This window comes from Oncorhynchus gorbuscha, linkage group LG21, assembly GCF_021184085.1.
Source record: "Oncorhynchus gorbuscha isolate QuinsamMale2020 ecotype Even-year linkage group LG21, OgorEven_v1.0, whole genome shotgun sequence".
Taxonomy (NCBI): domain Eukaryota; kingdom Metazoa; phylum Chordata; class Actinopteri; order Salmoniformes; family Salmonidae; genus Oncorhynchus; species Oncorhynchus gorbuscha.
Genome location: NC_060193.1, coordinates 2,910,285 through 2,933,308, shown reverse-complemented (window position 1 = coordinate 2,933,308; position 23,024 = coordinate 2,910,285). Strand labels below are relative to the sequence as shown.

The following is a 23,024-nucleotide window of genomic DNA, read 5'->3' as shown; positions in this document are numbered from 1 at the left end:
TCTACTATCTCTAAACACAGACTCCTCATTCAGTTTTTCCACTGTCCATTTTGTCATCTGATTAGTTATTTCTCCCCTTGTTTTCTCTAAACACAGAATCTGTGCTGTGTCATTGTCTCCACTGTCCAGCAGTAGTTACCTCTACTATCTACTATCTTAAACACAGAGCAATCCTATTCATTACTCCACTGTCCAGCATGTTTTGTTTTCTTCTACTATCTCTAAACACAGAATACTGGAATAAATTACTCCACTGTCCAGCAGTAGTTACCTCTACTATCTCTGTCCAGCAGTAGTTACCTCTACTATCTCTAAACACAGAATCCTACTCATTACTTCACTGTCCAGCAGTAGTTACCTCTACTATCTCTAAACACAGAATCCTATTCATTACTCCACTGTCCAGCAGTAGTTACCTCTACTATCTCTGTCCAGAAGTAGTTACCTCTACTATCTCTAAACACAGAATCCTATTCATTACTCCACTGTCCAGCAGTAGTTACCTCTACTATCTCTAAACACAGTAATCTACTATCTCTGTCCAGCAGTAGTTACTCCACTGTCCAGCAGTAGTTACCTCTACTATCTCTAAACACAGAATCCTATTCATTACTCCACTGTCCAGCAGTAGTTACCTCTACTATCTCTAAACACAGAATTACCTCATTACTATCACTGTCCAGCAGTAGTTACCTCTACTATCTCTAAACACAGAATCCTATTCATTACTCCACTGTCCAGCAGTAGTTACCTCTACTATCTCTGTCCAGCAGTAGTTACCTCTACTATCTCTGTCCAGCAGTAGTTACCTCTACTATCTCTGTCCAGCAGTAGTTACCTCTACTATCTCTAAACACAGAATCCTATTCATTACTCCACTGTCCAGCAGTAGTTACCTCTACTATCTCTAAACACAGTAGTTACCTCTACTATCTCTGTCCAGCAGTAGTTACCTCTACTATCTCTGTCCAGCAGTAGTTACCTCTACTATCTCTAAACACAGAATCCTACTCATTACTCCACTGTCCAGCAGTAGTTACCTCTACTATCTCTAAACACAGTAGTTACCTCTACTATCTCTGTCCAGCTAGTTACTCTACATCTCTGTCCAGCAGTAGTTACCTCTACTATCTCTAAACACAGAATCCTATTCATTACTCCACTGTCCAGCAGTAGTTACCTCTACTATCTCTGTAAACCAGCAGTATTCATTACTATCTCTGTCCAGCAGTAGTTACCTCTACTATCTCTAAACACAGAATCCTATTCATTACTCCACTGTCCAGCAGTAGTTACCTCTACTATCTCTAAACACAGCAGTAGTTACCTTACTATCTCTGTCCAGCAGTAGTTACCTCTACTATCTCTAAACACAGAATCCTACTCATTACTCCACTGTCCAGCAGTAGTTACCTCTACTATCTCTAAACACAGTAGTTACCTCTAACTATCTCTGTCCAGCAGTAGTTACCTCTACTATCTCTGTCCAGCAGTAGTTACCTCTACTATCTCTAAACACAGAATCCTACTATCTCTCATTACTCCACTGTCCAGCAGTAGTTACCTCTACTATCTCTAAACACAGAATCCTATATCATTACTCCACTGTCCAGCAGTTACCTCTACAGTCCAGTTACCTCTACTATCTCTAAACACAGAATCCTATTCATTACTCCACTGTCCAGCAGTAGTTACCTCTACTATCTCTAAACACAGAATCCTATTCATTACTCCACTGTCCAGCAGTAGTTACCTCTACTATCTCTAAACACAGAATCCTAGTTACCTCTACTATCACTGTCCAGCAGTAGTTACCTCTACTATCTCTAAACACAGAATCCTATTCATTACTCCACTGTCCAGCAGTAGTTACCTCTACTATCTCTAAACACAGAATCCTATTCATTACTCCACTGTCCAGCAGTAGTTACCTCTACTATCTCTAAACACAGAATCCTATAACATTACTCCACTGTCCAGCAGTAGTTACCTCTACTATCTCTGTCCAGCAGTAGTTACCTCTACTATCTCTAAACACAGAATCCTACTCATTACTCCACTGTCCAGCAGTAGTTACCTCTACTATCTCTAAACACAGAATCCTACTCATTACTCCACTGTCCAGCAGTAGTTACCTCTACTATCTCTGTCCAGCAGTAGTTACCTCTACTATCTCTAAACACAGAATCCTACTCATTACTCCACTGTCCAGCAGTAGTTACCTCTACTATCTCTAAACACAGAATCCTATTCATTACTCCACTGTCCAGCAGTAGTTACCTCTACTATCTCTAAACACAGAATCCTATTCATTACTCCACTGTCCAGCAGTAGTTACCTCTACTATCTCTAAACACAGAATCCTATTCATTACTCCACTGTCCAGCAGTAGTTACCTCTACTATCTCTAAACACAGAATCCTATTCATTACTCGCACTGCTCCAGCAGTAGTTACCTCTACTATCCTAAACACAGCAAATCAACTTTATTACGGTGCAAAACATGTCCAGCAAGTTGACCCCTCACTGATGGAACCCTGGGAAAATATTCAGATTAGCAGGCCAGCGTTGACCAATCACGATGAAGCACATAGCCTTTCTATGAAACAGACATCAGGCAGGGATGTATAGTGTTACAGAATGTTCTTAAAACTCTGTCCAGAAGTAGTCCCTCCCTACTATCCCTAATCTGTCTGTCTGTCTGTCTGTCTGTCCTCTACTATCTGTCTGTCAGTCTGTCTGTCTGTCTGTCTGTCTGTCTGTCTGTCTGTCTGTCTGTCTGTCTGTCTGTCTGTCTGTCTGTTCTGTCTCTGTCTCTGTCTCTGTCTCAGAATCTCTGTCTCTCTCATTCCACTGAACAGGACTGTAGTTGTTTACTATCTCTAGGACACAGCCATCATTCACTTTGAACTGGACTGTCCAGTGTTTACAGGCAGTAGGGCTCTAAACACAGAATCCTATTCATTATTATTTATGAAATAAAGTCCTTACTATCTCTAAAAACTAATTCTGATTGGCATTAGCCTGGCCACTGCCCCAGCAGTCATGTGAAATCCATCCAGATAAATCTAAGCAGAAAATATGAAACGCAACAAATTCAAAGATTTCACTGATTTACAGTTCATAGAAGGAAATCAGTCAATTGGAAATAAATAAATTAAACACAGAATCTATGGATTTACATCCACTGTCCAGCAGTAGCCAGGCTCAGCCAATCAGTCCAATGAGTTTTTTCCCTAAACACAGAACTTTATTTCCATGTCCACTACCTCTACTATCTCTAAACACAGAATCTCACTTCATTAGTCGTCTTCCATTCGGGAACATTTACGATCCTATTGATCAAACAACAGAATCCTAACGTAGATTCTCCACTCCACCAGTAGTTACCTCTACTATCTCTAAACAACAAGATCAACAACAACAACAAGATCAACAACAACAACAAGATCAACAACAACAACAAGATCAACAACAACAACAAGATCAACAACTAATATGAGCCAGAGCGAGATAAGCTAAAAAAATAAATAATCTAACGAGGTTAACACTAGATAAACCCTGTCAAACTTTTCCAGTTAGTTGACCGTCAAAAATCGCACTGATAAACGATGGGGGAATTTTAGCCTGCTCGTCCTTCTGCAGATTGCCTGCCCAATGCATGTGTCACGATCTGTCGAAAGGAGGAGACCAAGGCGCAGCATACATTCTTAATTTATTAAAAAATGTAACACTGAACAAACTAACAATAACAACAAAAACAAACCGTGACTCTAATACGGCTAGTGCAGACAGATAACTAAACATAGAAAAAGAACCCACAAAATACTCAAGGAATATGGCTGTCCTAAGTAGTTACCCCAATCTATCTCTAAACACAGAATCCTATTGATTACTCCACTGGCCACCAGTAGTTACATACAAATACCTAAACACAAACTATTCATTACCCATCCTAGTCACACCCTGAACTAACCAAAATAATCTAAAAACAGAATAACTAATTCATTACTGACACTGTCCCACCCATGTTTGGGTACTATCTCTAAACACAGAACAGATATAACATTACTCCATTCCAGGACAGATGGTAACTACTATCTCTAAAACACAGAACAGATGGTAATTACTCCACTTCCAGGACAGATGGTAACTCTACTATCTCTAAACCATTAGAGGACAGATGGTAACTGTAGTCAGTTACCTCCATTCCAGGACAGATGGTAACTCTAAACACAGTCCTAAACCACTTAGCAGGACAGATCTAACTGTAGTCCTAAACCATCTACTATCTCTAAACACAAACTATAACCAGATGGTAACTGTAGTCCTTAACCATTAGAGGACAGATGGTAACTACTATCTCTAAAACCATTAGAGGACAGATGGTCCAACTGTAGTTACCTAAACCATTAGAGACAGAACACAGATCCTACTCATTACTCCACTGTCCAACAGTAGTTACATCTAAATCTCTAAACACAGATGCTGAGACATGATTACTCCACTGTCCAGCAGTAGTTACCTCTACTATCTCTAAACACAGAATGTTGACATCACATCACTGTCCAGCAGTAGTTACCTCTACTATCTCTGTCCAGCAGTAGTTACCTCTACTATCTCTAAACACAGAATCCTACTCATTACTCCACTGTCCAGCAGTAGTTACATCTACTATCTCTAAACACAGAATCCTACTCATTACTCCACTGTCCAGCAGTAGTTACCTCTACTATCTCTAAACACAGAATCCTACACATTACTCCACTGTCCAGCAGTAAATACCACTACCATCTCTAAACACACACACACTCCACACACAGCACACACAGCAGTACACACACACACCCAGTCAGTAGTTACACACTACTATCTCACACACACAGTTACACACTACACACTGTCCACAGTAGTTACACACTGTCCACAGTACTCTACAACACACAATCCTATTCATTACTCCACTGTCCAGCAGTAGTTACCTCTACTATCTCAAACACAGAACCTACACACATTACTCCACTGTCACAGCAGTAGTTACACACTACTATCACACCCAGTAGTTACTACATCTCTAAACACAGCACTCATTACTCCACAGCACAGCAGTAGTTACCTCTACTATCTCTAAACACAGAATCCAGTCATTACTCCACTGTCCAGCAGTAGTTACTACTATACAAAACACAGAGTAAAGACATTCCTCACTGTCCAGCAGTAGTTTTACTCGTAAAGACGGTCAGTTTGAGTGTCCACTGTCCAGTTAGGGTCTCAGGATCTCTAAACACAGAATCAGAAACACTGGGTCACTGGTGCTCTGAAACACGCACACACACACACACAGAGGAGGGAGGAGAGACACACACACACAGAGGAGAGAGGAATTATATACACAGATCCTATTCATTACTCCAGTGTCCAGCAGTAGTTACCTCTACTATCTCTAAACACAGAAGGTCCCTCTACTATCTCTGTCCAGCAGAAGGTCTCTCTACTATCTCTGTCCAGCAGTAGTTACCTCTACTATCTCTGATAGGCAGTAGTTAGGCAGTAGTTACCTCTACTATCTCTGTTAGGCAGTAGTTACCTCTACTATCTCTGTTAGGCAGTAGTTACCTCTACTATCTCTGTACTAGTCAGTGATGGTGTGTTCTCACCTCTACTATCTCCGTACAGCAGTAGTCAGTGATGGTGTGTGTCTGTGTATTGATGACTGACACCTGCACCACCGCATGGGGTCTCTTCTCCTTGTGTCCTATAGACAGACCGCTACAGTCTGAGACAGAGAGAGAGGATGAGAGAGAGACAGACAGAGAGACTTTAACATCGTTACAACACTGTGTATAAACATTATATGTCTCTGTTCCTTTGGAACTTCTGTGAGTAACGTTTACTGTAAAATGTTTATTTCACTTTTGTTTATTGTTTATTATCTATTTCACTAGCTTTGGCAATGTTAACTATCTTGTCCAGCCAATAAAGCACTTGAAATCACTGTCCAGAGTAGTTACCTCTACTATCTCTAAACACAGAATCCTATTCATTACTCCACTGTCCAGCAGGAGTTACAGGGACTATCTCTAAACAGAGAACAGAGATTACTCCACTGTCCAGCAGTAGTTAGAGAGACTATCTCTGTCCAGCAGTAGTTACCTCTACTATCTCTAAACACAGAATCCTACTCATTACTCCACTGTCCAGCAGTAGTTACCTCTACTATCTCTAAACACAGAATCCTATTCATTACTCCACTGTCCAGCAGTAGTTACCTCTACTATCTCTAAACAGAGAATCCTATTCATTACTCCACTGTCCAGCAGTAGTTACCTCTACTATCTCTAAACACAGAATCCTATTCATTACTCCACGTGCTTAATTACGTCACGATTGTTTTGAGACAACTTCGCCCTGGGCTTTAAACGACAGTATACATAGTATAGACGGCCCAGTTAGCAAGTCAAACTGAGAACAGAGTATAGATCTACAAACAAAGCAAATATATGTATAGTGCAAAACATGCCTACCAGACAAATTGAATCGCCTCACTGATGGAACCCTGGGAAAATATTCAGATTAGCAGGCCAGCGTTGACCAATCAAGATGAAGCACATAGCCTTTCTATGAAACAGACATCAGGCAGGGATGTATAGTGTTACAGAATGTTCTTAAAACTCTGTCTGTCCCTCCCTCCCTACCTCCCTATCTGTCTGTCTGTCTGTCTGTCTGTCTGTCTGTCTGTCTGTCTGTCTGTCTGTCTGTCTGTCTGTCTGTATATGTCTGTCTGTATGTATGTCTGTCTGTATCTGTCTGTATATGTCTGTAAAGTATCTGTCTGTATCTGTCTCTGCATATGTATCTGTCTAGTATATGTACACTGAACAGACTGTGTGTTTACAGGCAGTAGGACCTGTATCATTCACTTTGAACTGGTACTGTATATAGTACAGGCAGTATAGTATATGTATAGTATAGTGAGATGTATGTATATGTATATGTAAATATATGTATATGTGGGTAAAACTATATGTATGATTGGTGATATGTATAGTATATTGGTATCATATGAAATGTATAGATAAATCTAAGCAGAAAATATGATAGTAACAAATTAAAGATTTCACTGATTTACAGTTATAGAAGGAAATCAGAGAAATAAATAAATGTAAACCCTATATCTATGGATTGTCACATGACTGTATATGGGCGGATAGGCTCAGCCAATCAGAATGAGTTTTTCCCCACACAAGGACTTTATTTCATAAACTACAGTTAGCAGGAGTCGTCTTCCATTCGGGAACATTTATGATCCTGTTGTCAAACAGTATAGTATATGTATAGTCTCTGTACCAGTGATGTACATCAACAACAACATGTACAAGTCAACAATAACAACAAGATAAGATCAATACAATATGTATCAGTGTACAACAATAAGAGATGTACAAGTATATGTATATGTATAGAGGTATAGATGTATAGTAGTATAAGTACAACATTATAGTATATGTATAGTAGATAAGCTAAAAAATAAATAACTAGATGTTATAGTAGATAAATATGTACTTTTCCAGTTAGTTGTATAAATCGCATGATAAACGTATGGGGTAATTGTAGCCTGCTCGTCCTTCTGCAGATGCCTGCCCAATGCATGTATCACGATCTGTATAGGAGGAGACCAAGTATAGCATACATTCTTAATTTATTAAAAAATGTAACACTGAACAAACTAACAATAACAACAAAAACAAACCGTGACTCTAATACGGCTAGTGCAGACAGATAACTAAACATAGAAAAAGAACCCACAAAATACTCAAGGAATATGGCTGCATAAATATGGTCCCCAATCAGTACATGTATAAACAGTATCTGATTAGTATATGTAGGCCACCATAGACATACAAATACCTAGACAAAACTAGTATACCCATCCTAGTCACACCCTGAACTAACCAAAATAATAAAGAAAACAGTATATGTATAGTATATGTATAGGGTATGTATAGTATATGTATATGTATATGTAACCAAAATAGTAATGTATAGTATAAACCATGTATAGGACATGATGGTAACTGTAGTCCTAAACCATTAGAGGACAGATGGTAACTGTAGTCCTAAACCATTAGAGGACAGATGGTAACTGTAGTCCTAAACCATTAGAGGACAGATGGTAACTGTAGTCCGTAACCATTAGAGGACAGATGGTAACTGTAGTCATAAACCATTAGAGGACAGATGGTAACTGTAGTCCTAAACCATTAGAGGACAGATGGTAACTGTATCCTAAATATGTATAGGACAGATGGTAACTGTATAGTAACCATTAGAGGACAGATGGTAACTGTAGTCCTAAACCATTAGAGGACAGATGGTAACTGTAGTATAAACCATGTAGAGGACAGATATGTAGACATGATAGTATATGTAGAGTATACAGTCAGCCATATGTACATGTTGTACATAGTATATGTATAGTATATGTATACCGGACACACACACACACACACACACACACACACACACACAGGGCACATCAGTATATGTATAGTATATTTTATAGTATATGTACACAGATATGTATAGTATACACACACACACATATGTACAGTATATGTATAGTATATGTATATGTATAGTATACACACAGTATACAGTATAGTATATGTATAGTATATGTACAGTATGTACATGTATAGTATATGTATAGTATACACACAGTATAGTATATGTACAGTATACAGTATATGTATATGTATATGTATATAGTATATGTATAGTATATGTATACATAGTATATGTATAGTATATGTATACAGTACATGTATATGTATAGTATATGTATGTACAGTACACACATGTACACATGTATACACATATGTATAGTATAGTATATGTATAGTATATAGTATATAGTACACACATATGTACAGTACATGTATATGTACAGTAGTATAGTATACACACACAGTAGTACATGTACACACACACACACATGTACAGTATACACACATGTACAGTATAGTATATGTATAGTATATACACACACATGTATAGTATATGTATAGGTATGTATACATTACATCCTATATATGTATTGTATAGCGTGATAGTATAGTATAGTATAGTATAGTATATGTATAGGGTATAGGAGATGTATAGTATACACCGGTCAGAAACACTGGGTCACTGGTATAGTGATACACGTATATGTATAGTATAGTAGGAGGGAGTATAGAGACACAGTATACAGAGGAGAGAGGAATTATATACAGCGATATATGTATAGTATGTGTATGTATATGTATATGTACTAGTCTCTGTCCAGCAGATATGTATATCTATAGTATATGTATAGTATAGTATAGGTATATGTATATATCTGTATATGTATAGTATATCTACTATCTATGTATAGTATATGTATAGTTATGTATATATATGTTAGTATAGTAGTATAGTATATGTCTGTTAGGTAGTAGTTAGTATATATATGTATAGTATATGTAGTATATGTATATCTCTGTATAGTATATGTATGTGTATGTGTCTGTGTATAGTATATGTATATGTATAGTATATGTATAGTATAGTATATAGTATATGTATAGTATATGATGACTATACCTGTATATGTATAGTATATGTATCTCCTTGTGTATATGTACAGACCGTATAGTCTGAGACAGAGAGTATAGGATAGTAGAGTAGATGTACAGTAGACTTTATATGTTATAGTACTGTGTATAGTACATTATATGTATAGTATATGAATATGTATAGTATAGTATACTGTAAAATGTTTATTTAGTTTGTTTATTGTTTATTATATTTATAGTATATGTATAGTATATGTATAGTATATGTTTATAGTATAGTATATGTATAGTATAGTATAGTATATGTATAGTATATGTATAGTATATGTATATGTATAGTATATGTATAGTATATGTAGATGTATAGTATATGTATAGTATATGTATATGTATAGTATATGTATATGTATAGTATATGTATATGTATAGTATATAGTATATGTATAGTATATGTATAGGGTATGTATAGTATATGTATAGTATATTTTATAGTATATGTATATGATATGTATAGTATAGTATATATATATGTATAGTATATGTATAGTATGTGTATATGTATAGTATAAGTATAGTATAAGTATAGGTATATGTATAGTATATGTAGAGTATAGTATATGTATAGTATATGTATAGTATATGTATAGTATATGTAGAGTATAGTATATGTATAGTATAGTATATGTATATGTATAGTATATGTAGAGTAGAGTATATGTATATGTATAGATATGTATAGTATAGTATATAGTATATGTATAGTATATGTATAGATAGAGAGATGTATAGTATAGTATAGTATATGTATAGTATATGATAGTATAGAGATGTATAGTATAGTATATGTATAGTATATGTATATGTAGAGTATATAGTATATGTATAGTAAATGTAGAGTATATGTATATGTATAGTATATGTATATGTATAGTATAGAGTATAGTATAGAGAGATGTATAGTATAGTATATGTATAGTATAGTATATGTATAGTATATAGTATATGTATAGTATATGTATAGGGTAGTATAGTATATGTATAGTATATGTATAGTATATGTATAGTATATGTATAGTATAGTATATGTATAGTATATGTAGATGTATAGTATATGTATATGTATAGTATATGTATATGTATAGTATATAGTATATGTATAGTATATGTATAGGGTATGTATAGTATATGTATATGTATATGTATAGTATATGTATAGTATATGTATATGTATAGTATATGTATAGTATATGTAGATGTATAGTATATGTATAGTATATGTATATGTATAGTATATGTATATGTATAGTATATATAGTATATAGTATATGTATAGTATATATATGTATATGTATAGTATATGTATAGTATATGTATAGTATATGTATAGTATATGTATAGTATATGTATCTGTATATGTATAGTATATGTGTATAGTATATGTATATAGTATAGTATATGTATATGTATAGTATATGTATTGTATATGTATAGTATATGTATAGTATATGTATATGTATAGTATATGTATATGTATAGTATATGTATAGTATATGTATAGTATATGTATAGTATATGTATATGTATAGTATATGTATATGTATATGTATAGTATATGTATAGTATATGTATAGTATATGTATAGTATATGTATATGTATAGTATATATAGTATATGTATAGTATATGTATAGTATATGTATAGTATATGTATATGATATGTATATATAGTATAGTATATGTATAGTATATGTATAGTATATGTATATGTATAGTATATGTATAGTATATGTATATGTATATGTATATGTATAGTATATGTATATATATGTATGTATATGTATAGTATATGTATATGTATAGTATATGTATAGTATATGTATAGTATATGTAGATGTATAGTATATGTATATGTATAGTATATGTATAGTATAGTATATAGTATATGTATAGTATATGTATAGTATATGTAGATGTATAGTATATGTATATGTATATGTATATGTATATGTATAGTATATGTATATGTATAGTATATGTATAGTATATGTATATGTATAGTATATGTATATGTATAGTATATGTATATGTATATGTATAGTATATGTATATGTATAGTATATGTAGATGTATAGTATATGTATATGTATAGTATATGTATAGTATAGTATATAGTATATGTATAGTATATGTATAGTATATGTAGATGTATAGTATATGTATATGTATAGTATATGTATATGTATAGTATATAGTATATGTATAGTATATGTATAGTATATGTATATGTATAGTATATGTATAGTATATGTATATGTATAGTATATGTATATGTATATGTATAGTATATGTATAGTATATGTATATGTATAGTATATGTATATGTATATGTATAGTATATGTATATGTATATGTATAGTATATGTATAGTATATGTATATAGTATATGTATAGTATATGTATATGTATATGTATATGTATAGTATATGTATAGTATATGTATATGTATAGTATATGTATATGTATAGTATAGTATATGTATAGTATATGTATATGTATAGTATATGTATAGTATATGTATATGTATAGTATATGTATAGTATATGTATATGTATAGTATATGTATAGTATATGTATATGTATAGTATATGTATATGTATAGTATATAGTATATGTATAGTATATGTATAGGGTATGTATAGTATATGTATAGTATATGTATAGTATATGTATAGTATATGTATATGTATAGTATATGTATATGTATAGTATATGTATATGTATAGTATATAGTATATGTATAGTATATGTATAGTATATAGTATATGTATATGTATAGTATATGTATAGTATATGTATATGTATAGTATATGTATAGTATATGTATATGTATAGTATATGTATAGTATATGTATATGTATAGTATATGTATATGTATAGTATAGTATATGTATAGTATATAGTATATGTATAGTATATGTATAGGGTATGTATAGTATATGTATAGTATATGTATAGTATATGTATAGTATATGTATAGTATATGTATATGTATATGTATAGTATATGTATAGTATATGTATAGTATATGTATAGTATATGTATAGTATATGTATATGTATATGTATAGTATATGTATAGTATATGTATAGTATATGTATATGTATATGTATATGTAGATGTATAGTATATGTATAGTATATGTATAGTATATGTATAGTATATGTATATGTATATGTATATGTATAGTATATGTATAGTATATGTATAGTATATGTATATGTATAGTATATGTATAGTATATGTAGATGTATATGTATAGTATATAGTATATGTATAGTATATGTATAGGGTATGTATAGTATATGTATATGTATATGTATAGTATATGTATAGTATATGTATATGTATAGTATATGTATAGTATATGTATATGTATAGTATATGTATAGTATATGTATATGTATAGTATATGTATATGTATAGTATATGTATATGTATAGTATATAGTATATGTATAGTATATGTATAGTATATAGTATATGTATAGTATATAGTATATGTATAGTATATAGTATATGTATATGTATATGTATAGTATATGTATAGTATATAGTATAGTATATGTATAGTATATGTATAGTATATAGTATATGTATAGTATATGTATAGTATATGTATATGTATATGTATAGTATATGTATAGTATATGTATATGTATATAGTATATGTATAGTATATGTATATGTATATGTATATGTATAGTATATGTATATGTATAGTATATGTATAGTATATGTATATGTATATGTATAGTATATAGTATAGTATAGTATAGTATATGTATAGTATATGTATAGTATATGTATAGTATATGTATAGTATATGTATAGTATAGTATATGTATATGATATGTATAGTATAGTATATATATATGTATAGTATATGTATAGTATGTGTATATGTATAGTATAAGTATAGTATATGTATAGTATATGTATAGTATATGTATAGTATATGTATATGTATAGTATATGTATAGTATATGTATAGTATATGTAGATGTATAGTATATGTATATGTATAGTATATGTATATGTATAGTATATGTATATGTATATAGTATATGTATATGTATGTATAGTATATGTATAGTATAGTATAGTATATGTATAGTATATGTATATGTATATGTAGATGTATAGTATATGTATAGTATATGTATAGTATATGTATAGTATATGTATATGTATAGTATATGTATATATAGTATATGTATATGTATAGTATATAGTATATGTATAGTATAGTATAGTATATGTATATGTATATGTATAGTATATGTATAGTATATGTATATGTATAGTATATGTATAGTATATGTATATATGTATAGTATAGTATATGTATAGTATATGTATATGTATAGTATATAGTATATGTATAGTATATGTATAGTATATGTATAGTATATGTATAGTAGTATATAGTATATGTATAGTATATGTATAGTATATAGTATATGTATAGTATATGTATATGTATAGTATATGTATAGTATATGTATAGTATATGTATATGTATAGTATATAGTATATGTATAGTATATGTATATGTATATGTATAGTATATGTATATGTATATGTATAGTATATGTATAGTATATGTATATGTATAGTATATGTATATGTATAGATGTATAGTATATGTATAGTATATGTATATGTATAGTATATGTATATGTATAGTATATAGTATATGTATAGTATATGTATAGTATATGTATAGTATATGTATATGTATTGTATATAGTATATGTATAGTATATAGTATAGTATATGTATAGTATATGTATAGTATATGTATAGTATATGTATATGTATAGTATATAGTATATGTATATGTATAGTATATATGTATATAGTATATGTATAGTATATAGTATATGTATAGTATATGTATAGTATATGTATAGTATATGTATATGTATATGTATAGTATATGTATGTATAGTATATGTATAGTATATGTATAGTATATGTATAGTATATGTATATGTATAGTATATGTATAGTATAGTATAGTATATGTATAGTATATGTATAGTATATGTATAGTATATGTCAATGTATAGTATATGTATAGGGTATATAGTATATGTATAGTATATGTATAGTATATGTATATGTATAGTATATGTATAGTATATGTTTAGTATATGTATATGTATAGTATAGTATATGTATAGTATATGTATAGTATATGTATAGTATATGTATAGTATATGTATAGTATATGTATATGTATAGTATATGTATATGTATAGTATATAGTATATGTATATGTATAGTATATAGTATATGTATAGTATAAGTATAGTATATGTATAGTATATGTATATGTATAGTATATGTATATGGTATGTATAGTATATGTATAGTATATTTTATAGTATATGTATAGTATATGTATATGTATAGTATATGTATAGTATAAGTATAGTATATGTATAGTATAAGTATAGTATATGTATAGTATATGTCAATGTATAGTATATGTATAGGGTATGTATAGTATATGTATAGTATTTGTATAGTATATGTATATGTATAGGGTATGTATAGTATATGTATAGTATATGTATAGGGTATGTATAGTATATGTATAGTATATGTATGTATAGTATATGTATAGTATATGTATAGTATATTTTATAGTATATGTATAGTATATGTATATGTATAGTATATGTATAGTATAAGTATAGTATATGTATAGTATAAGTATAGTATATGTATAGTATATGTCTATGTATAGTATATGTATAGGGTATGTATAGTATATGTATAGTATTTGTATAGTATATGTATATGTATAGGGTATGTATAGTATATGTATATGTATAGTATATGTATAGGGTATGTATAGTATATGTATAGTATATGTATAGTATATGTATATGTATAGGGTATGTATAGTATATGTATATGTATATGTATAGTATATGTATAGTATATGTATATGTATAGTATAGTATATGTATAGTTTTTGTATAGTATATGTATAATATATGTATAGTATATGTATATTTATAGGGTATGTATAGTATATGTATAGTATATGTATAGTATATTTTATAGTATATGTATAGTATATGTATAGTATTTGTATAGTATATGTATAGTATATGTATAGTATATGTATATATTATAGTATATGTATAGTATATGTATATAGTATTGTATAGTATATGTATAGTATATGTATAGTATATGTATATGTATAGGGTATGTATAGTATATGTATAGTATATGTATAGTATATGTATAGGGTATGTATAGTATATGTATAGTTTTTGTATAGTATATGTATAATATATGTATAGTATATGTATATTTATAGGGTATGTATAGTATATGTATAGGGTATGTATAGTATATGTATATGTATTTGTATAGTATATGTATAGTATTTGTATAGTATATGTATATGTATAGTATATGTATAGTATTTGTATAGTATATGTATATTTATAGGGTATGTATAGTATATGTATAGGGTATGTATAGTATATGTATATGTATTTGTATAGTATATGTATAGTATTTGTATAGTATATGTATATGTATAGTATATGTATATTTATAGGGTATGTATAGTATATGTATAGGGTATGTATAGTATATGTATATGTATAATATATGTATAGTATATGTATAGTATATGTATAGTATATGTATAGTGTATGTATAGTATATGTATATTTATAGGGTATGTATATGTATAGTATATGTATAGGGTATGTATAGTATATGTATAGTATATGTATATGTATATGTATATGTATAGTATATGTATATGTATGTGTATATGTATAGTATATAGTATATGTATATAGTATAGTATATAGTATATGTATAGTATATGTATATGTATATGTATATGTATAGTATATGTATATGTATATGTATAGTATATGTATATGTATAGTATGTATAGTATATAGTATATGTATATGTATATGTAGTATGTATAGTATAGGGTATGTATAGTATATGTATATGTAGTATATGTATAGTATATGTATAGTATATGTATATGTATATGTATATGTATAGTATATGTATATGTATGTGTATATGTATAGTATATGTATAGTATATGTATAGTATATGTATAGTATATGTATATGTATATGTATAGTATATGTATAGTATATGTATATGTATAGTATATGTATAGTATATGTATAGTATATGTATATGATATGTATAGTATATGTATAGTATATGTATAGTATATGTATAGTATATGCGTGTTTGTGTGTGTCTGTGTAACGTACCAATACTGAACTCCAATGGTAACTGTTTAGCAGGACACACAGCATCAACTACAGTGGTCTCTGCATTTCCAACGGAATTCACAGCGCTATTCCCGGCTGTATCCATCAGTTGTGTTCGGAGGTGTCTGATCCGGTTGGTTAACCCCTCAGAGTTAGCTTCTCTCAGAGCCACCAGCCAGGAGTTCACCTCACCTGAATTCACACACTCTACATACACACCTGGCTCTCCACTGTCAAACCCTACACACACAGAGAGAGACACAGAGAGAGAGAGAGAGAGAGAGAGAGACAGAGAGAGAGAGAGAGACAGAGAGAGAGAGAGACAGAGACAGAGACAGAGACAGAGACAGAGACACAGACAGACAGACAGACAGACAGACAGACAGACAGACAGACAGACAGACAGACAGACAGACAGACAGACAGACAGACAGACAGACAGACAGACAGACAGACAGACAGACAGACAGACAGACAGACAGACAGACAGACAGACAGACAGACAGACAGACAGACAGACAGACAGACAGACAGACAGACAGACAGACAGACAGACAGACAGACAGACAGACCGACCGAGAAAGAGGGAGACAGAGAAACAAAGACACTAACTAATATACACTAATATTAGAATAATCCAAACAGTCTTTCCCTATTCCTCCTCCTCCTTCCTCTCTCCTTCCTCTCTCCTCCCTCCTCCTCCCTCCTCCTCCCTCCTCCTCCTCCTCCTCTCTCCTCCCTCTCTCCTTCCTCTCTCCTCCCTCCTCCTCCTCCCACTCTCTGGAATCCTGCTCTAGTTCTCCTCCTTATCCTCCCTCCTCCTCCTCCTCTCTCCTCCTCCCTCTCCCCTCCTCCCTCTCCCCTCCTCTCTCCTCCTCCTCCTCCTCATCCCAATCTCTGGAATCCAGCTCTAGTTCTCCTCCTTCTCCTCCTCCCTCTCTCCTCCTCCTCCTCCTCCTTCCTCTCTCCTCCCTCCTCCTCCTCCCACTCTCTGGAATCCTGCTCTAGTTCTCCTCCTTCTCCTCCCTCCTCCCTCTCTCCTCCTCCTCCTCTCTCCTCCTCCCTCTCCCCTCCTCCCTCTCCCCTCCTCTCTCCTCCTCCTCCTCCCTCCTCCTCCTCCCAATCTCTGGAATCCAGCTCTAGTTCTCCTCCTTCTCCTCCCTCCTCCCTCCTCCTCCCTCTCTCCTCCTCCTCCTCCTCTCTCCTCCCTCTCTCCTTCCTCTCTCCTCCCTCCTCCTCCTCCTCCTCCCACTCTCTGGAATCCTGCTCTAGTTCTCCTCCTTCTCCCTGAATACCTCTAACTCTCTCTTGCCATCCCCCTCTACGTACTTCTAATGATTGTGTACTTACTAATAAGTAGTCCATTGTTGTTGTCTGTGCTCTCCAGAACATGACATCTCTCCAGAACCAGCACCTCCTCTAACGCAGATCTCTGTAGACACACAACACATTACATTATTGCTACTACAGTTGAAGGACAGTGTTTTATAAAGTCTTAAACCATACATAGTGGAGGGACCTCTCTCTCTCTCTCTCTCTGTCTCTCTCATTTTTCTCTCTCTCTTTATCTCTCTCACTCTCTCTCTCTGTCTCTCTCTCTGTCTCTCTCTCTCTGTCTCTCTCTATTGATCTCTCTCTCTCTCTCTTTATCTCTCTCTCTCTCTCTCTCTCTCTCTCTCTCTCTCTCTCTCTCTCTCTCTCTCTCTCTCTCTCTGTCTCTCTCTGTCTCTGTCGCTCTCTCTCTCTCGCTCTTGCTCTGTTCAAGTAGACTGTGATTTTGCTGTGATCTGATAGGGGTGTCAGTGGACTGACTGTGAACACTCTGAGAGACTCTGGGTTGAGGTCAGTGATAAAGTAGTCTACAGTACTTCTGCCAAGAGATGAGCTATAGCTATACCTACCATAGGAGTCCCCTTCGAAGCCTACCATTGACTATGTACAGACCCAGCGTGCAACAGAGCTGGGGGGCATATGGGGGAGGTAATGCTGTCACCTCCAGGCAGGTGTTTGTCCACCTGTGTTCTGAGGGTGTCAGGTTCTTGTCCAGTTCTGGCATTTAGGTCACCACAGACTAGTACATGTTTATATAATTTCCTTATTCATTTCTAGCCTGTTTTGACTAATTTAATAGAGTGAGTTAGGTATGCTCTATATCAAATTAGCATACCCCCTGAGTCCCTTCCCTGTGTCACACCTGGTAGTGTGGTGGATGGGACTACCAGCTCTCTATAACCTAGAGGGCAACCAGTGGGTCCGTCTCCTCTATACCACCCACCTGGTAGTGTGGTGGATGGGACTACCTGCTCTCTGTAACCTAGAGGGCAACCAGTGGGTCTGTCTCCTCTATACCACCCACCTGGTAGTGTGGTGGATGGGACTACCTGCTCTCTGTAACCTAGAGGGCAACCAGTGGGTCTGTCTCCTCTATACCACCCACCTGGTAGTGTGATGGATGGGACTACCAGCTCTCTATAACCTAGAGGGCAACCAGTGGGTCCGTCTCCTCTATACCACCCACCTGGTAGTTTGGTAGATGGGACTACCAGCTCTCTATAGCCTAGAGGGCAACCAGTGGGTCTGTCTCCTCTATACCACCCACCTGGTAGTGTGATGGATGGGACTACCAGCTCTCTATAACCTAGAGGGCAACCAGTGGGTCCGTCTCCTCTATACCACCCACCTGGTAGTTTGGTAGATGGGACTACCTGCTCTCTGTAACCTAGAGGGCAACCAGTGGGTCTGTCTCCTCTATACCACCCACCTGGTAGTGTGGTGGATGGGACTACCTGCTCTCTGTAATCTAGAGGGCAACCAGTGGGTCTGTCTCCTCTATACCACCCACCTGGTAGTGTGGTGGATGGGACTACCAGCTCTCTGTAATCTAGAGGGCAACCAGTAGGTCCATCTCCTCTATACCACCCACCTGGTAGTGTGGTGGAGGGGACTACCAGCTCTCTGTAACCTAGAGGGCAACCAGTGGGTCCGTCTCCTCTATACCACCCACCTGGTAGTGTGGTGGATGGGACTACCAGCTCTCTGTAACCTAGAGGGCAACCAGTGGGTCCGTCTCCTCTATACCACCCACCTGGTAGTGTGGTGGAGGGGACTACCAGCTCTCTGTAACCTAGAGGACAACCAGTGGGTCCATCTCCTCTATACCACCCACCTGGTAGTGTGGTGGATGGGACTACCAGCTCTCTGTAACCTAGAGGACAACCAGTGGGTCCATCTCCTCTATACCACCCACCTGGTAGTGTGGTGGATGGGACTACCAGCTCTCTGGAACCAGTGGATCTGTCTCCTCTACACCATGTAGGATGACAATGTCTGTATTTCAAATGTTCTTTGATGAAGTCTAGGTTTCTGCGCTTTAGGCCAAAGGGCAGATGACCTCAGACCTTGGATATACAGGGTATGTCTCTCTCTCACCTGTTGAGGCTTCTTCATGATGAAGAGGAGGTTTCCTCTCAAACGACACCATCTCTCACACATGCCTGAGAGAGAGAGAGAGAGAGACAGAGACAGAGACAGAGACAGAGACAGAGAGAGAGACAGACAGACAGAGAGACAGACAGAGAGAGAGAGTGTGTACCTGCTTTTGTGTGTTTGAGTATATTTGTGAGTGTGTGTGTGTCTTTGTGCACGTGGGTGTGTGTAGCACTCACCCTGTGGTCTCCCCTGTCCCTCCTGTGTCTCCCGCCCCACCCTCAGTCTCCCCTCTCTGTCGAAGCTGCTAGCAGGGCCCTTAGACAGAGAGGTTAGGTGGTGAGAATTCACCTTCATCCTTCTTCTCCTCCTCTTCCTCTCTGCTTCATCACATTACAGAGCTATTCACACCTGGTTTTTACCTGTAAACACACACACACAGTCACACATCCTTTGTAGATCACACTGACAGCGTAGTTTGCGTTTTGGTACATCAGAGTTACATTAGTTTCCAATGGAAAACGCTGCGTTTCCCTTGCAGCATTGCGTTGCAGTGCGTTCTGCGTGGCGCGTCCGTTGGATTTATCGGAACGTGTGCGTCAAACTGTATGCTGTAGACGGGTTTGACAGAACTGGGAGCGGAAGGTGAATGTTGAACTTTTGTTGCAGAATTAAACAGATGGTGCTGTGCACTATTTTGCGCAATTCTGACGCTGTCGGTGGGTTCGAAGCGTAAATGTAACGGTGTAATTAAAATTGCCACCTACTTTTTGTCTAATACGCTCAGTGATAAAGGTATATGATTCTAGATAATCCACAGCAGATTTATGGACAATTGCTGAGTGGGTGAGTTGGAAATTGAACTGTTCCGGGATAGATATGATAAGATGTATAAAGTTGACGTTACGTCATAAAATCCCCTTTTTTACGTCGTACATGAGCAATTTAAGTTGATCAAAAACTACTGTTGTTAGGTTGTCGTCAAATAAGCCTCTCTTTATATGTTATTTGCTGAATCTCAGTTTTCCAACGTGGGTTTTATGCTAAAGTTTCAAATGGTTAGCTAACTCAAAAATGCATCTTCTTTAGGAGTCATGTTTAAATCCGTTCACTACTCATCGTCCCACGATTGCAGGTAATTTATGACAAATGTATAAAGTATATGTTTTATAAATTTATGAGCACCAGTTATAGTATAATCCTGGTTTTGTTCGTTTAGTAAAATATGTGGTACATTCCAGCTGTTGTATATTTCTTCGCCGCCAGATGGTGACATTGAGTAATTTCCCCGTTTTCATTTGATATATTTTGAATACTAAAATAGTTTATAGTTTATTTATTCTGATGTTGTGAATATGAGATGACACATGGAAACAATATATTTTTTTATTATAGTAAATTAGGATTTATTAGAAATAGTTAAATCCACTATACGATCACAAATACTTTGATAGACATTTCAACTGTTTTTTTGTTAGTATATTATTAGGGCGGATTTATGGAGAATTGCTGTGAGAGTGCTATTCATATCCCGTCTACTACTCATCATTCATCCGTACTGTGTGTGTGTGTGTGTGTGTGTGTGTGTGTGTGTGTGTGTGTGTGTGTGTGTGTGTGTGTGTGTGTGTGTGTGTGTGTGTGTGTGTGTGTGTGTGTGTGTGTGTGTGTGTGTGTCCCACGATTTCAGCTTTGGAAATAAAATAACTATCCCATCCATATAGCTCCTTCCTGTGTTGACTCACTGATTTGAGGGACGGGGCCAGGAAGGTCACATAAGGCTCAATTACGAGTCCCTCTCTAGTTAATAATACAACGGCGCCGCCTGTCGGTCAACAACAAGCATGTTCTCGCTGAAAGTCTTATCTAACCAGTGTAGTAGCTGATAGCTCAAATGTGGAATCGTGAAAGCAGGAAGCAATCCATGTTATATTTGCCTCCTCAACTCACTTATTAACATGTAAAGTTGTTGAACATGAGCCAACATTTGAAATCCGATCTGGAACTTGTGAGAGGAGGACATTAACAAACAGGACACAAAATGTAGTTGGGGTGGGATTATATTTTCATTAATTAACTAACATCCGTTATTCTTGAACTCATAACCATTCCTGAATACTTTAAAAACATTTTAGATATCGCTCGTTGTGGAAACTTACCCAAAGAAATCCTGGAGAGAAAAAAATGCAACATTCCCGACGTTCAGTTTGAACGGAAAGTTGAAGCTCCGCGGGACAGACTGACAGTCCCGTGATTGTCAGTCGCCGACCAGGAGGTGTCGCGCGGGACAACCTTTGTAGTTTGGACCCGGTCTTTAATCAATCACACATCATTCTTCCTCCAGACATTACTTTAGGAACTTTATTGCTTCAAGGAAAGTAGGAGGGTAGAAAGGACAGGTGAGCTGAGAATATAACATAATATAATAGAAAATAACAACAGAATTAAACAAACACTATAGAACATAGGAATAACAAGATTATTACAGCTAATTATGTAACCAAATACAGTAGGTTAGGCTACAAATCCCATAGCTCCACCTCTCGGGGTTCCTTGAAAGGAGGTTGGACCTAAAGACGCCCATATCGCCGAGAAGATTTAAGGTTTAGAGCGGGAATAACACCCCAGCTGAGTTCTCTCTCTCTCTCTCTCTCTCTCTCTCTC

General features: G+C 34.4%; 1 protein-coding gene across 1 annotated transcript; it reads right to left on the bottom strand.

Moving 5' to 3' along the window:
* Window positions 1–5,263: 5,263 nt before the first annotated feature.
* LOC124008838 lies at window positions 5,264–22,806 on the bottom strand. The gene is made up of 7 exons (XM_046320419.1): window positions 22,520–22,806; window positions 20,603–20,785; window positions 20,367–20,431; window positions 18,288–18,369; window positions 16,938–17,177; window positions 5,658–5,776; window positions 5,264–5,317 (listed from the first exon to the last, which is right to left on the bottom strand). The coding sequence occupies exons 2-7, from the start codon at window positions 20,718–20,720 to the stop codon at window positions 5,264–5,266; spliced, it is 678 nt and encodes a 225-aa protein (XP_046176375.1). The 5' UTR covers window positions 20,721–20,785; window positions 22,520–22,806.
* Window positions 22,807–23,024: the final 218 nt, after the last annotated feature.